The following is a 13,403-nucleotide window of genomic DNA, read 5'->3' as shown; positions in this document are numbered from 1 at the left end:
GTAATGGGTAAAAAAAAAAACTCTGGGGAGAAGCTAGAATCACAATCACTCAAGCAGGAAAATGGAAAGTGATCTTTCAGATACTGGTTTTTCATGCGATGGATCTGCCTGGCCACATGCATGATTGGTTGATTTCGGCACCCATATATTTTTAAAGTTCCAGCAGCTTTGTGCTGCATCCTGCTGATCTCACCCTTAACTTAACTACTGTATAAACTAATGCTGTTTTTTAAACATTTCTTCTGAACATCTTTACTGGGACCATGAAGCTTCACTTGCAGGTCTGAGTGCTCATCTAATTTTTCTTTCATCTCAATATTATGCACATAAAAAAACAGTTTAAAGACCAGTTCTAAACAGTGCTGTGTCTCAACTATACATTTCATGGTAATACACCACACTGTAGATAAAACCAAACTATAAAGAACTTTTACAGCTTCTGCAAGAAATCACAACCACATGCCTCAACCTAACTGTAAACATTTAGGGTAGAAAAAAAAACCCTGTTGTAAATCTGTTGATTAACATACACCTGGAGTGGAAACGCTGTGCCAGACTTGATGTTTGGGTGGGTGTGCCGAGTGGGTTGGATTGTGTTGCATAAGTCTATCAGCACTGTGCAGATGTGAGGTCATTGTAGGTGGGTTTATATTCAGTGCCTGTAGCTTTGAGGCAGATCTAAGTTTGATTCATGTTTATTTGAGGTTAGTTTGGGACGTAATTGTTTCTTTATTTGCTTTGCTTTGTTGTGACTACTTGTGAGGCATGCACATGCGTCATATGTGATTATAATGCACATACACCCTTGTTTGTATTTCTTTTTAGCAGCAGTAAGAGAGTGTGTGGGAAATTGCAGACTTACCTTTCTCATAGTACACATATCACCTCATCTGTTTGAGTCCCTTTCTTACCTTGACATGACACTCAACCCCAAAAACAGGAGCATTTGCTCTCCATACAAAGTAACAGATAACCTTAGATAATTAATTCAGTAGAAAGCACCAAGTGAAGAACTGTCCTTCACACACACACACACACGTCTTTGTACCCTGATGTCCTTTGCAGCATTACCAGGCGTGTTAGTAGTAGTAGAAAAACTGACACAGTGGTGACAAGTGTGAGTCGGTGTGTTATGTGTAATTACAGATGCATTTGTGGAATGTGAGTGCATGAGTGACTGAGTGAGATCATTCGTGGACTTATGACTCGTCTCTGTGTGTGTATTTATGTCCTCTCAACCTCATGAGAGTTATACCAGAGTTATATCTGCAGCATCAATCAATCATGCTCATTAGCATATGATTTGGGCCTGATTAGCATATCTATTATTATGGAAATGCAACATCACTGCCTGTGAACCTGTATGGGGAAGCACTCACACATATACACTCACACAGTCACAGAACAACAGAAAAAAATTGATTCTTGGCAGGACTTGTCTCCAGGGAGTGTTAAGGGGTTTAAGTTTGTTTTTTAAGCAGACATGATTAAAATGTAAATTTGTTTGGATGAATAAAATGCAGTCAGCAATAATTGACATGTAGGGATTTAACATTCAGTTAGATATGATGAAGCAAAATGGATAAAAAAAAATTAAGACAGCATTTAGCTGTTTTCTTGTGTGGTAGATTTTGCAGATGAAACTGTTTAAATTGTGAAAATCTGATTTAAAACCATGAGGTTATGTGCGTTATTGTACTTTGTGTTATTTGTATCAAGCAATGTTATGTGTTACACAAAACAGCAAACTGTCTTACTAAGAGGAGCAAGAACTAGCTCAACATATACATGCAGACCTGTTGATAAATGATGGTAATTCACTAACAACACAGGAGGTGCTACTCGTTTCAGTCTGAGTAGCCGTTCATGCTACTTGTTAAGTTGTTTAAAATATTTGAGATGGGCTGTTTGTCTCAGATAGAAAAGAAAGATTACCTTACTGCATCATTATAGTGCAGTCAGACTCAAGTCTTGAGTTTAAAAGCATTGACATTGCCACATAAAGGCTAAAGCTCAATGTAAAGAATAAAGAAATGTTTTAGACTTAACCAATCATCATAACTCCAGATTTTGAAAATGCCTGCTATTCCGAAGAATAAAGGCCTATGAACGTAAGCCTGCCTGAGGCTGCACGCTCCCATTAATAACTTCAGAATAAGACACAATGTAGGTGAAAATGTGGGCTGTAAAAATAAGGAATTCACAATACAGTGGATGCACCAGATCCTGCTTAGATCATTCTCAACATTTTTTTTTCTCAAAGATTTTTGTGAAGATATCCTTCAGCAAACAATAAATGAAGGTATTAGTAATGCTCTCGACAGCCATTAAAACCTTCACTAATAACTGTCACTCTGGACAAATTTACATGAGAGAAGTCTCCGTTTTACCACTTGCTCTCTGCTCCTTAGGGTGTCTCCTCCTTCACAGCAGTTATGACACTGATGTCATGCACAAAATTAGCTCTTTTTTGGCAATAAATGATGGCACAATGACGCTTAGACTGGCTGTCATAAACTGTAAATCAGACTGCAGATTCAACCAGAATGAGAATAACAAGTCCGCTTGTGGGTGCACACCTGTATGTCTTTGATACAGTAAGTGTTTTACAGAGGGTCTCACAGGCCAGCTGTTGTAAGTAATCATTGTTATTCTGCTGATTTGAACAAGAACAAGTCAGAAAAGGCCACACTAATACTCATGTGCATTGGAGATGTGTGTGAAGTAGTCAGGTTCGACATCTAACACCTAATTCTTTCTTGTTGCACCCTCCCCCCTCCTCTGCTCTTCTCTCCTCTCAGTTAAATGAAACTGCAAAGCAGTTGATGGAGATCGACAAGCCTATGCCAGCTAATGCACCAGGTCCGAGCTCTGAGCCAGCCCCATTGGGCCCCTGCAGTCCCGGACCCTCCCCCAGCGCTTCCCCGTCTAATGGAAACAGCTCTGGCCATCGGAGAGGTGAAGGAAAGAAAAATGCCAAGAAACGGCATTCATTTTCTGCCCTGTCTGTCAGCCAAAGGGCTGCCCATCTCAACAACAGACACAGCATGGAGATCTCCCACCCGGTCCTCATCAGCTCCTCTGACCCCAGAGCTGCTGCACGCATCCAGGTGCAGGCACACACTATGATGCTCAAAATCGTTGAATCTATATTTGAAATATGTGAAAAACGGAACATTTCAAAGCTATACTTCTATGTAGTAGTCAGGGTTGACTTCCTTCACTTTGTTGCTCGAGATTTTGTAGTCTTGGTTCATATTCGCTTGCCAGTCCAATGCAAATAACATCATTTCTTTTTATGATTGCTTTCAGCTGAAGACAGAACACTGTTTTTTTTTTTTTACCCCTCTTATGGTTGCTTTCATACCTTGTTTAAAGTGTTTTTGCAGCTACAATGCTGAAAAGGCTGCAGGCACATTTTTTAAATTATGCTTTATGTAAATGCAAACCACTCTTTTCCTGTGTGTCCCTTATCTTTCTTTAGGATGCATCCCCACCGGCTCTCTCTCCCTCCTTGGCAGGGGTGCCGCTGCCGCCCAAAGTGGCATCTCTAACCTCTGAGCTGCTGGCCCATGCCAAGGTGCAGCTGCCACTCAACATGTGAGTACCCACTCAGCACTGTCAGCTCAACCAGCTGTGATTTTGTTGTTGTTGTTGTCCCTCCTTCCTCCTGCCCTTTCTTTTTATCAGCAGAGTCAATGTGTGCCTGAGATCCAAGCAAGATTTAAGAAACCTCCTGACAGCTTTAGAAATATTTGCTCTTCTGTGCCCAGAGATATTGTCTGTGTTCCACCACCTCTGGAACCACATTTACTCCTCCACCGGTCAAGGATGAAATCCCCCTCAGAGAGGAAAAATACAGTTACACACCATTCACTCACTTGTGTGAGGCTTCATAACAAGTCTTACCACCCCAAAGTATTAAGACACCAGGAAATCTGGTAGCAAAACTTTTTTTTTATGTCGGTTAACTATGAACAAATCAGACATTACACAGAAATATAAGAAGGATCGCACAACTCAGTAAATATACAATAGACATGCAAACTATGCAAAAGTGACTTTATCACCTTTGCATAGTTTGATTGATTTTGAAACCAAAAACAAACAAAAAAAAATCTTAAACGCACTCCCTACAGAGCTAATGAAAATCTTATTTAAATGCAAGGACACACCTAATGAGTGGCCTCATGCCAACACTGACACTGTTTCCCCACATTTTTATCATATAAGTACAAGGAAGAAAATGACTTCTTCTTCAGTGTTTGTGCTTTTTGCCCTTTGTCCTTGTGTTTAGTCCCTACTTTGTCCAGGTCCTCACAAGTTCTGATCTTCAAATGTGTCAGTTTGTTTACTATTAACCTCTGTCCTTCTGGCAGGATATGAGTCAAATACAGCAGCATTGTCATCTTTAATAATGTTACCTTCCAAGTAGACCATGGTTACACAGACAGACAGATGACACACACACACACAAAGACAAAGACAACACACAGTTACCAATCCAGAATAGGTTTGTCCCACTGATGAGGTCCGACGTTTTCATCTTGATTTGGCAACTATTTCTGTTGCCATGGGGAGAAGGGAGACAGTCCCCACATCTGTTGCCATGGTAACGGGAAGGCAGCACATATAGCACTTGTTTACTCTGTGGTCTTATCGTCTACTGTCGGATTCCGGATGCTACATACAATGAATGTCTCCCAGTGACAGAATTACATGCTCATTTTTTAATAACACAGGAAAAATACACAGTCATACACATTAAGTACAATGATAAATGCTCCATTCTGTGTGTAAGCTAGTGAACAAGGACTTCCTGATTAAGCATTCATTGACATCATGCAACACCATTCATGATGAAAAACTATTCAGCCTCAAGTGGTCATAGTGCTTACTCAGAGACTCACAACTTGAATGTTCATTTTTTATGAATGAATTTGGCAACTTTTACTAGAAGCCACTGATTCTCCGTTTTTGTCCTATAAATGTGAATTTTAAGATGTCACAAGGGTGCAGTAACTGACATTGCACAAGTTATACAGTATTTACAGTCATTTTCTCAGTTCTTTTCTCTTTTCTTAAAATATAGTGGTATAAACATGCATGTAAAAGGATTAGAAATGGTGGAATCTGTGTCTGCCCTCAGAGATCCTGCTCTCAATCAGAAAAGCGTTCGTGAACATGTTGGTGGTAAATTAGTTGTATGTGAGCGCCTGTTCTTTGACACGCTGCATAAGTTAAAAGGACAAAAGTAATTCGAAAATATTTTTTTACATGATACCTTTTTAAGTTTGTACAAATAATTCTGTATATATTATTTAATCAGGAAAATCTGTTTCCCCCTCCATGTCTAACAATATCTCTTCCATTTGTGTAGGGATTAAGTCAGTAATGCCAAACCACATGCATGAATTCCCTATGAAGATGTCAACGGGGAGATAATCTGAACTTTGTGAACAGTTGCTCAATTTTTCTATCACACTTCTACATTTTGTCTGTCTTTGCTCCCCAGATATTTGGCTCTGTACGCCTATAAGCCCCAGAAGGCTGACGAGCTGGAGCTGAGAAAAGGGGAGATGTACCGGGTTACAGAGAAATGTCAGGATGGATGGTTCAAAGGGACCTCACTGAGAACCGCCGCCTCTGGTGTCTTCCCAGGAAACTATGTCACCCCTGTGTCCAGGTCAGTTAGCTCAGGCTTGGGAATGGGGAAGCTGGAGAGTTCAGTAGATACTTATCAAGTTTTCTATCAGTTGCCCCCCATGATTGATGGACTGCCATAAAAACAGAAAATGAGTACAAGTATAATCTCTACAACAGCCATGTGTCATATTCAGACCTTTGCTCTGTTTCTCACTTTATTTGCTCAGGAGTAAATGCAAAGAGACTGAGCCATTATTTTTACCCCACACAAAGGCATAAACACAGTAGTTGAAACTTACACAGTGACGTTTCAGGGTCACTCAAACTGAATACAGATGAGAATGAACATTGCAGGGATGTTTTATGGTATGATATGTATGGTACACAGTTAAATGTTTTCAGACTGCTTTTGAGGGAGAGGGAGGTTTAGTTGAAGGGAATGCATTGTGGATATAATCTATATTCTTATTATAATACACCACATTGTAAACATCATATTTACTAAGGTTACCTAGTAATGTCAGTACTTATTCATATGACGTATAAAATGAGAGGTCATAAATACAAGAATGCAAGAACTACAATAACAGCATATGCAAAATAATAATATTATGTACTGAATTATAAAAGGTTTTAATTGGTTTCTTGTTATTTGGCATTTTACATCCAAGTTGAAATCTAGTAATTCTACTGGCTCTGTCATTTTAATGTTGGGCTGCCACATCTTTATTATAGATCATTATTTCATCATCATTACTTCCAACATCCAGAACATTTGTAACTGATCAGATGAAACAAAACAAAAAAAAATGTTGGTCTGAAAATATTTTGCAGTTTTAATTACTTTAATTTTCCCAGAGTCCACAAAAATGAGCTATAGCTACTCATCTAATCAGTATTCTACCACAAGAAGCAGTGTAGCAGAAAAGAATGGGAAAGGATGAAAATAAAAAGAGAGAGAAAAGTGAAACATGAGGCAGACAGAAAAGATGACAAAGCTATGATGAGGCAATGTGGGATAAACACAGTTTGAAAGAAAATTAAACACGAGAGGAGGAAAAGGGGAAAGGATGGAATGGGGTTGAGAAGGGAGAAAGTGAAGAATGGAGATAATTGTTTGGAGATGTTTAAATCGAATATAGATGACAGAGAAAGCAACAGAGTGAGGAGAATGAGAGAAGAAGGAAGAGAAAGCAATTGAAAAAGAGAAAATGATACAATGAGATGAAACGGTTGCAAAAACAGCAGGTGTCCTCCTCCAGTTGGTATGAATGGCTGCTTTACATTCCACACTCGGAGAGAGAGAAATGGGGAGAAGAGGAGAGAGAGGCAGGAGAGGAGCGTAATCAAATGAGAGGCAATTTGTTATTTTTACACAAGCATACTCTCTCCTTCTCACTCACCCCTCCTTTCTTACTGCTCCCCCCTCCTTTGTCTGCAGTGCAGCTTAGAAATTTCTCTATATGATAATGAAAGGCTTCCAAAGACACACACACACACACACACACTGGCATAATTTTGTTATACATGTCTGACTTTTTTATGTTCACATTTTTATGAGATCATTTAAAAAAAAGAGTTCATATACAAAGCATTTGGTTCACTTTTATACAAGATGTTACCCAGATTTAAAAAGAAAAGAAAATTAAGGCCAAATGGAGCTAAATGATGAGTCTCCTCTCTATAAAGTCTTTAAAGCTCCAAACTGTAGCCAGGACTATCTACAGGGGGGCTTTGCAAACCCATGTTTTGAGCCCAGCACGAACAAATAGCAATGAAATGAAATGTATAAGTGATCTCCACAGAGAACTTCAAATCAAAGAACTGCAAATAACTTTGCTGTGTCTTTTTGGAGGGAACACCCGCAGAAAGCCATAACTCTCTATGTGTCTGACTGGAAGTCGATGGGCAGCCATAAGAGTGTGAATAACGCTGCATCAATAATGTTCAGTTCACTGTTCTGCCGTTCAGCACTCTGCAGACGGAAGCACAAGCAGCCTGCAGCACCAGAGATGATACACTACGTTGTTCTGATCCACCAGACAGATAACTGTGCTGATTTTACTCACTTTGATAGAGCTTGAAAGTTAATTAAATACTGGGTCATCATCAACAAACCTAAAGGTCTCCAGCCTTGCCAGCTGCTCAGTGAGGTTGCACAGATATATAGACGTAGTTGTTTTCGTCCAGTTTGTTTCTCTAAAATCGTGCCTTTCTGTTCAAACCACAGTGGATTAGCCTGTATGTTAAAATAATTACTGGGGACTATCTTAGGCAAGAGTGCATGGTGCCGGGGCTGGCTGTGTTTCACCGTAACAAGCAACGGGAGGCACAATGAAAAAACCGATGTACCAACAATTTCTGGCTATTGCTAATTTAGGGTCCTCACAAATATTATCTGAAGATGCACATTTCTTTTGTTTTTGTTTTATCTTTAATCCTGTCTATGGTCTTTTATTAAATTAAAAAAAAAAAAAAAGTGATAACAAGAAGGCATAAACAACATAAGTCAAAAGTTGTCAGAATATTTATTTAAAAAAAAAAACAATAAGACATAAATATTCTTCTCCGATCTGTTCACTAAAGGGCTCCATTTGGAGTTGGTGCTTCTCGGGGTTTGTCCAGTCCAGTTGGTGGAGGAGGAAGTGGGTGCAGTCAGGTGGCGGGTAAAATCTCCAACCCTTCATCCCCAGGATCCCCTGGTCCCTCTTTGTCCCGTCCCTCTACCCCGCTTGTGACCTCAGCAAACTCGAACAGCATCAGCCCCGCCTCCTCGCCACAGACTGCTGCCGCCCAGCTGAAAAACTGCCTGCGCTCCAGCCAGCATACAGTTAACCAGGCACGCACCTCAATGCAGTTGGGTAAGCAGAAACTTCTACACAGAAGTACTCATTACATTTTCAGAAAATCTTGTTTTTACAAATTGTTAAGGAATCTCACATGTTTTGTGATCATCATAATCTAACAAAATGGGGCAATCCCACCTTACAAGTGAGTAAGGGATCCCTAATCTTTTTGACATGCTAGGAAAACCAAAATAAGATCATGTTTATTCATGAGCTCAGATACACTTGTGAACAACATAGAACATGCTGTTATGCAACAGACACATTACATCCTTCAATATTAATGTGAAGTCAAAAGAAGGGTAAATCTTCCCTTCAAAGAAATGTTCAGCAAGTTGATAAAAGAGATCACTCAGAGATGTGTCTGTCTCTGGTGTCTTTCCAGTAGTGTGCTTTCCACTGTTACTGTTTGGCCTATAGGCTTCCAGGAGCAGAGCCCAGATCATCTGGGACTTTGCCACATTTTCGCCTCTTTAGTCCCTGATTACAGAATAATGGAATATTGAACAGTCATTAATTCAAGTAGCTACTACACTGCGCAGCTCTGCAGGCAGCCTCTTTAGCCTCCAGTTTTCTCAATGCCCTTACATGTGCAAATCCTTTTACTGTATTCAGACAAACATGCAGTAAAAAAAAAAAAAAAAAACAATAGTAAAAAGTCTGTTCTCCTGTTCGTTAAGGTGGGAAGTATGTGGACTTTGTAGGTGTTTGAGCTGATCATAAATGTGTGAGATTAGTCTGAAGTCAGGGGAATTTTTTAGCAAGACAAACATTCACACATGGAGGGCACATGTGTTTATAGAGTCTCTGTAGCAGACTGTCTCAGACAGCTGATGGATTTTTGCTGTGAGGCAGCTCAATAACCTGTTTAAATGTGTATGTGATGCTACCCACATAGTTTTCAGTGGAGATGGTTAGATTGCTTGCAGAATGTTGACTTCCATTAATTTTTCATTAAGTATTAAAACTCAAGTATTAGGGTGCAGTACAAAAAAATTTCATTAAATGTAGTTGAATTTAGTAAAATCTCAGGTCACTCAGGTGAGGAATCATTTGAAGGCTTTATGTGTTATCCTCCTTACAGTCCATACACTTTGGCCCAGCCAACACAAATGAATGAATATGAATGAATAACTTTATTGTCATTGTACATTATACAACAAAACTGAGTGCAGTCCACCTCGGTGCATGTGTAAATAAATAAATAAACAAAATAAAATAAAAACAAATAAATCACGAGATAAAAGTGCAAAGTTAAAAACACACACACACATCCATACATCCAACTAATTCATTCATGGCTCCCTAATATTGCACAGAAAAGTTGAATGTTGCATTAAAAAAGGCACTCAAATTATAGCAGCATTTAAAACTACAATGGCTCTTGGATAAAAACTGTACTTTAGTCTATTTGTCCTGTATTTTCTGCCCGAAGGCAGCAGTGCAAAGAGAGAGTATCCAGTGTGGGATGAGTCCCGTAAAATGTTTCCTGCTTTTTTGAGGCAGCAGGAACTGTATAGTTCCTTCAGAGATGGGAGAGGGCGGCCAATGATCTTCTTCGCTGTGGTGGTCACCTTCTGGAGCGCTTTCCTGTCCGCCGCTGTGCAGCTGGAAAACCAGGCACAGACACAGTATGTTAAAACGCTCTCAATGGAGCAGCGGTAGAAGGACACCAGCAGTTTCTCACCCAGGTTGTTCTTCTTTAAGAGTCTGAGAAAGTACATTCTCTGCTGGGCCTTCTTCACTAGAGCAGTGGTGTTAGCGCTCCAGCTCAGGTCCTGCTGGATGGTAATGCCCAGAAACTTGAAGGCAGCCACCCTCTCCACACAGTCCCCGCCAATGTACAGAGACTGAATGTCCGTTTTCTTCCTCCTGTAATCCACTACCAGTTCCTTGGTCTTGGTGGTGTTTAGGACCAGGTTGTTGTCCCCACACCAGACACAGAGCCGGCTCCACCTCGTCCCGATAGGCGGACTCATTTCCCCCTGTAGATAAGCCCCACCACAGTGGTGTCATCAGCAAACTTGATGATGGTGTTGCTGGGGTGAATGGAGGTGCAGTCATGGGTGTAGAGGGTGTAGAGCAGGGGGCTCAGCACACAGCCCTGTGGGGAGCCAGTGTTGTGGCTGAGGGCTGTGGGTATGTGGGCGCCTACTCTAACCCTCTGAGAGCGGCCTGTCAGGAAGTCCAAAATCCAGAGGCAGATGGAATTGGAGAGTCCAAGGGTCTCTAGTTAAAATAAATAAATAAATAAATTTATGTTACAAATAAACAATGATATTCTGACTTTTACACTTTACCTTTCTTGAAACCACACAGTTGCTTACAGTATAATCTCAGCATTTCTCAGCGCACACACCTGCAACAAGCACAAGCTCCTGTCTTATTAACAAGCAAAAAAAAATAATAATAATAATAATAATAAAAACATTTGCTGTTCGACATTATAAATGAGTCTTGGGTTTGATTCCAGGATGAAACCATTATTTTGGTCACTTTGTTTTATCTTGGTTACAGTATTTTCAGTAGTTTTTGAGACATTGTAGACACCAAAGGTACTAGATTGTAGATTTAGGCAATAAAACTGGCTAGTTTTAGGCTGACCATTCCAAAAACTACTTGATCAAACTATGTTGACTGTAGGTAACTAGGTTAAGTTTATGTTATTCAATTATCTGGTTAGGTTTAGGATAATGTATTTTAGTATCAGTTGCAGCCTTTTAATATATTGAATGTTTCTAACAAAGAGTCGTTATGAAACAACAGTGAGATGAGACTTTTGGCTGGGATTTTCGGTATCCATGGTTTCCAGAAACGTGCGGTAGCAACATTTTACTATTGTATTGTTGTACTGGGTTGTATTGTTTGTCTTCACAATATAAAATTGACTGCCTGAGTTATTTCTAAATGTAAGGGTGATCTGTTCAGTATATTTGTTAAAGACCTGCAGTGTTACTCTACATTCGAAAATACAAGCTGTGCACAAATGCTCTAAAACACACAGTTGCTGACGTGTTCTGATCCTGCAGTGTTACTGCTTATGATACAAGCGCGCACACACATACTTGTTTCTGTACAAGGTCTAGATCATATCAGCCTTGCTTTCCACTCAGTCTATTCATCACTTCAATACTCCTTTCTCTTCTTCCCTTTGTATCCTTTTCTTTCTCCCTCTGTGAAAATGATGACGGTCTCTTTAGGGAGACTGGGGAGAACACACTGAAAGAGGACTGCCAAGAATAACACACATACAGACGTGCACTCCCACGTACATACCTACATACAAGTCAACACACAAAACGACAAACACAGCTGAATGACATCATTGTACTTTTTGTTTTATGGAGGCGTAATGACAGAGCTTCTCCTTTCTCTCCTCATTTTTTTCCCCCTTTTTTTTCTCTGCTCTCACATTGCTTGCTTTCTGTATCTCTCACACACACACAGACACACAAATGCATCTGGTCTCGATTACAAAATAAAGTATGCACATTTCTGGCATTTAGTGGTTTTATAACATGACCGGCACACCTCTCGGAGGACTTTGCCTCAGTACTGTGGTGTAGTAGAGCAGGTGGCTGGAAACCCCAAGCAGGGCCAGACTGGAACAAAAAATCAGGCCAGGAGTTGTACACTCACGGGTTGCTGGAATTCATATACTGCACAAATATGCTCACATGCAAGTGCACACACACACACACACACACAGACTAATTAATTACCAAAGTACTATATTCGATATGGATCGACATTCACACACAACTATAAGCCACCAGTCCAGAGCTTTTCTCTTACTTACTCTCATCACAAGACTCAACACAACAGTCACAACAGGACTGCATTATTCATTTCATAATATTATTTTAATCTGAAACAACATGGTTTCGTCATTTTGTCAGCAAATAATCGAGATGCCAGTTTACCATAAATATAATACATTAATATTCACTGTAACAGTAAAAACAAGAACTGGTCAACAGCAACTTCATCTGATGTGATTCAACTAACATTAGAAAATGAAAAAGTCAACTCAATGAGTGCTGGACTTAAACAAAAAGCTGTTCATAGTCGCAGACTAAAAACAGGAGTCTTTAGGAAATCTTGGGAGTCTTACTGGAGTCATCGTTGCTCTGGTCATCTCCATTGTGAGGTTTAAGGTGGTAATTTGCTGTTTCATGTCAGTCTTTCTCTAGTCTTGGGTCTGCGACAATATCAAACATGTTTGATATTATCACAAGTCGCAGTGACCTAATACAATCAACAACCAATAGGTGAGCTCTGACAAAAGCAGGAACAGGTAACCTGACAGTCAAAACAACTAAAAATGGATGTGAAAAAAAAAAAAAATGCTAATAAAAAAACGAACAAGAACCAGTAATAAAACATTGTAGGTGGACCGTCCAGAAAGAGGAACGGATGGTTATTAAGAAGTAAATGTTTGCTGTGGATCATTTATGTGTTACAGTATAATGATCTAACAAATGAGAGAAGAATAGAAAACTCATTCATGCTTCCAAATTTTGATGAGTCGGTTTAAGACCTGGTGGAGATGCAAAGCCATACGATGTGTAATCCCTTATTGATCCTGGAGGGAAACTCTCCCCTTGTTTGCTTTGCTGTGGGCAGATCATCTGTCCAACATATCACAAAAAATGCTAAAAGAATCTGGTTGTAGTCTTGTAAATAGTGATTCACAGTCTTTGTCAAATCTCAGTCTGAGACTAGGATAAGACTTAAAACTCTAAACATTTGTCTTTAGATGTGAGCAGGTGTGAGCTGGTAGTTTTCTAGAGTCTTTTGCAAATCTTTTCAAAGTCTTCTAATGTAAGTCCAGCATTAGACAGATAAGAGATTGTCCAACCTTAAAAAAATGATTTTGTCTGCACACCACTGCCAGGCAGACCAATCAGC

The 13,403-nt window shown here is 39.8% G+C and overlaps 1 protein-coding gene across 5 annotated transcripts in view; it reads left to right on the top strand.

Annotated features, from left to right (window-relative positions):
• The window catches only part of LOC121649996 (E3 ubiquitin-protein ligase SH3RF3-like), a 123,566-nt gene that overhangs the window by 93,298 nt on the left and 16,865 nt on the right, over positions 1–13,403 (top strand). For all 5 annotated transcript variants that reach the window (XM_042001189.1, XM_042001188.1, XM_042001191.1 and 2 more), the window contains exons 4-7: positions 2,802–3,110; positions 3,485–3,600; positions 5,516–5,686; positions 8,233–8,507. In XM_042001189.1, coding sequence (XP_041857123.1) covers positions 2,802–3,110; positions 3,485–3,600; positions 5,516–5,686; positions 8,233–8,507 — 871 coding nt within the window. The remainder of the gene's footprint in view (positions 1–2,801; positions 3,111–3,484; positions 3,601–5,515; positions 5,687–8,232; positions 8,508–13,403) is intronic.

This window comes from Melanotaenia boesemani, chromosome 12 (genome assembly GCF_017639745.1).
Source record: "Melanotaenia boesemani isolate fMelBoe1 chromosome 12, fMelBoe1.pri, whole genome shotgun sequence".
Lineage (NCBI taxonomy): Eukaryota > Metazoa > Chordata > Actinopteri > Atheriniformes > Melanotaeniidae > Melanotaenia > Melanotaenia boesemani.
This window is presented reverse-complemented; position numbering and strand designations above follow the sequence as displayed.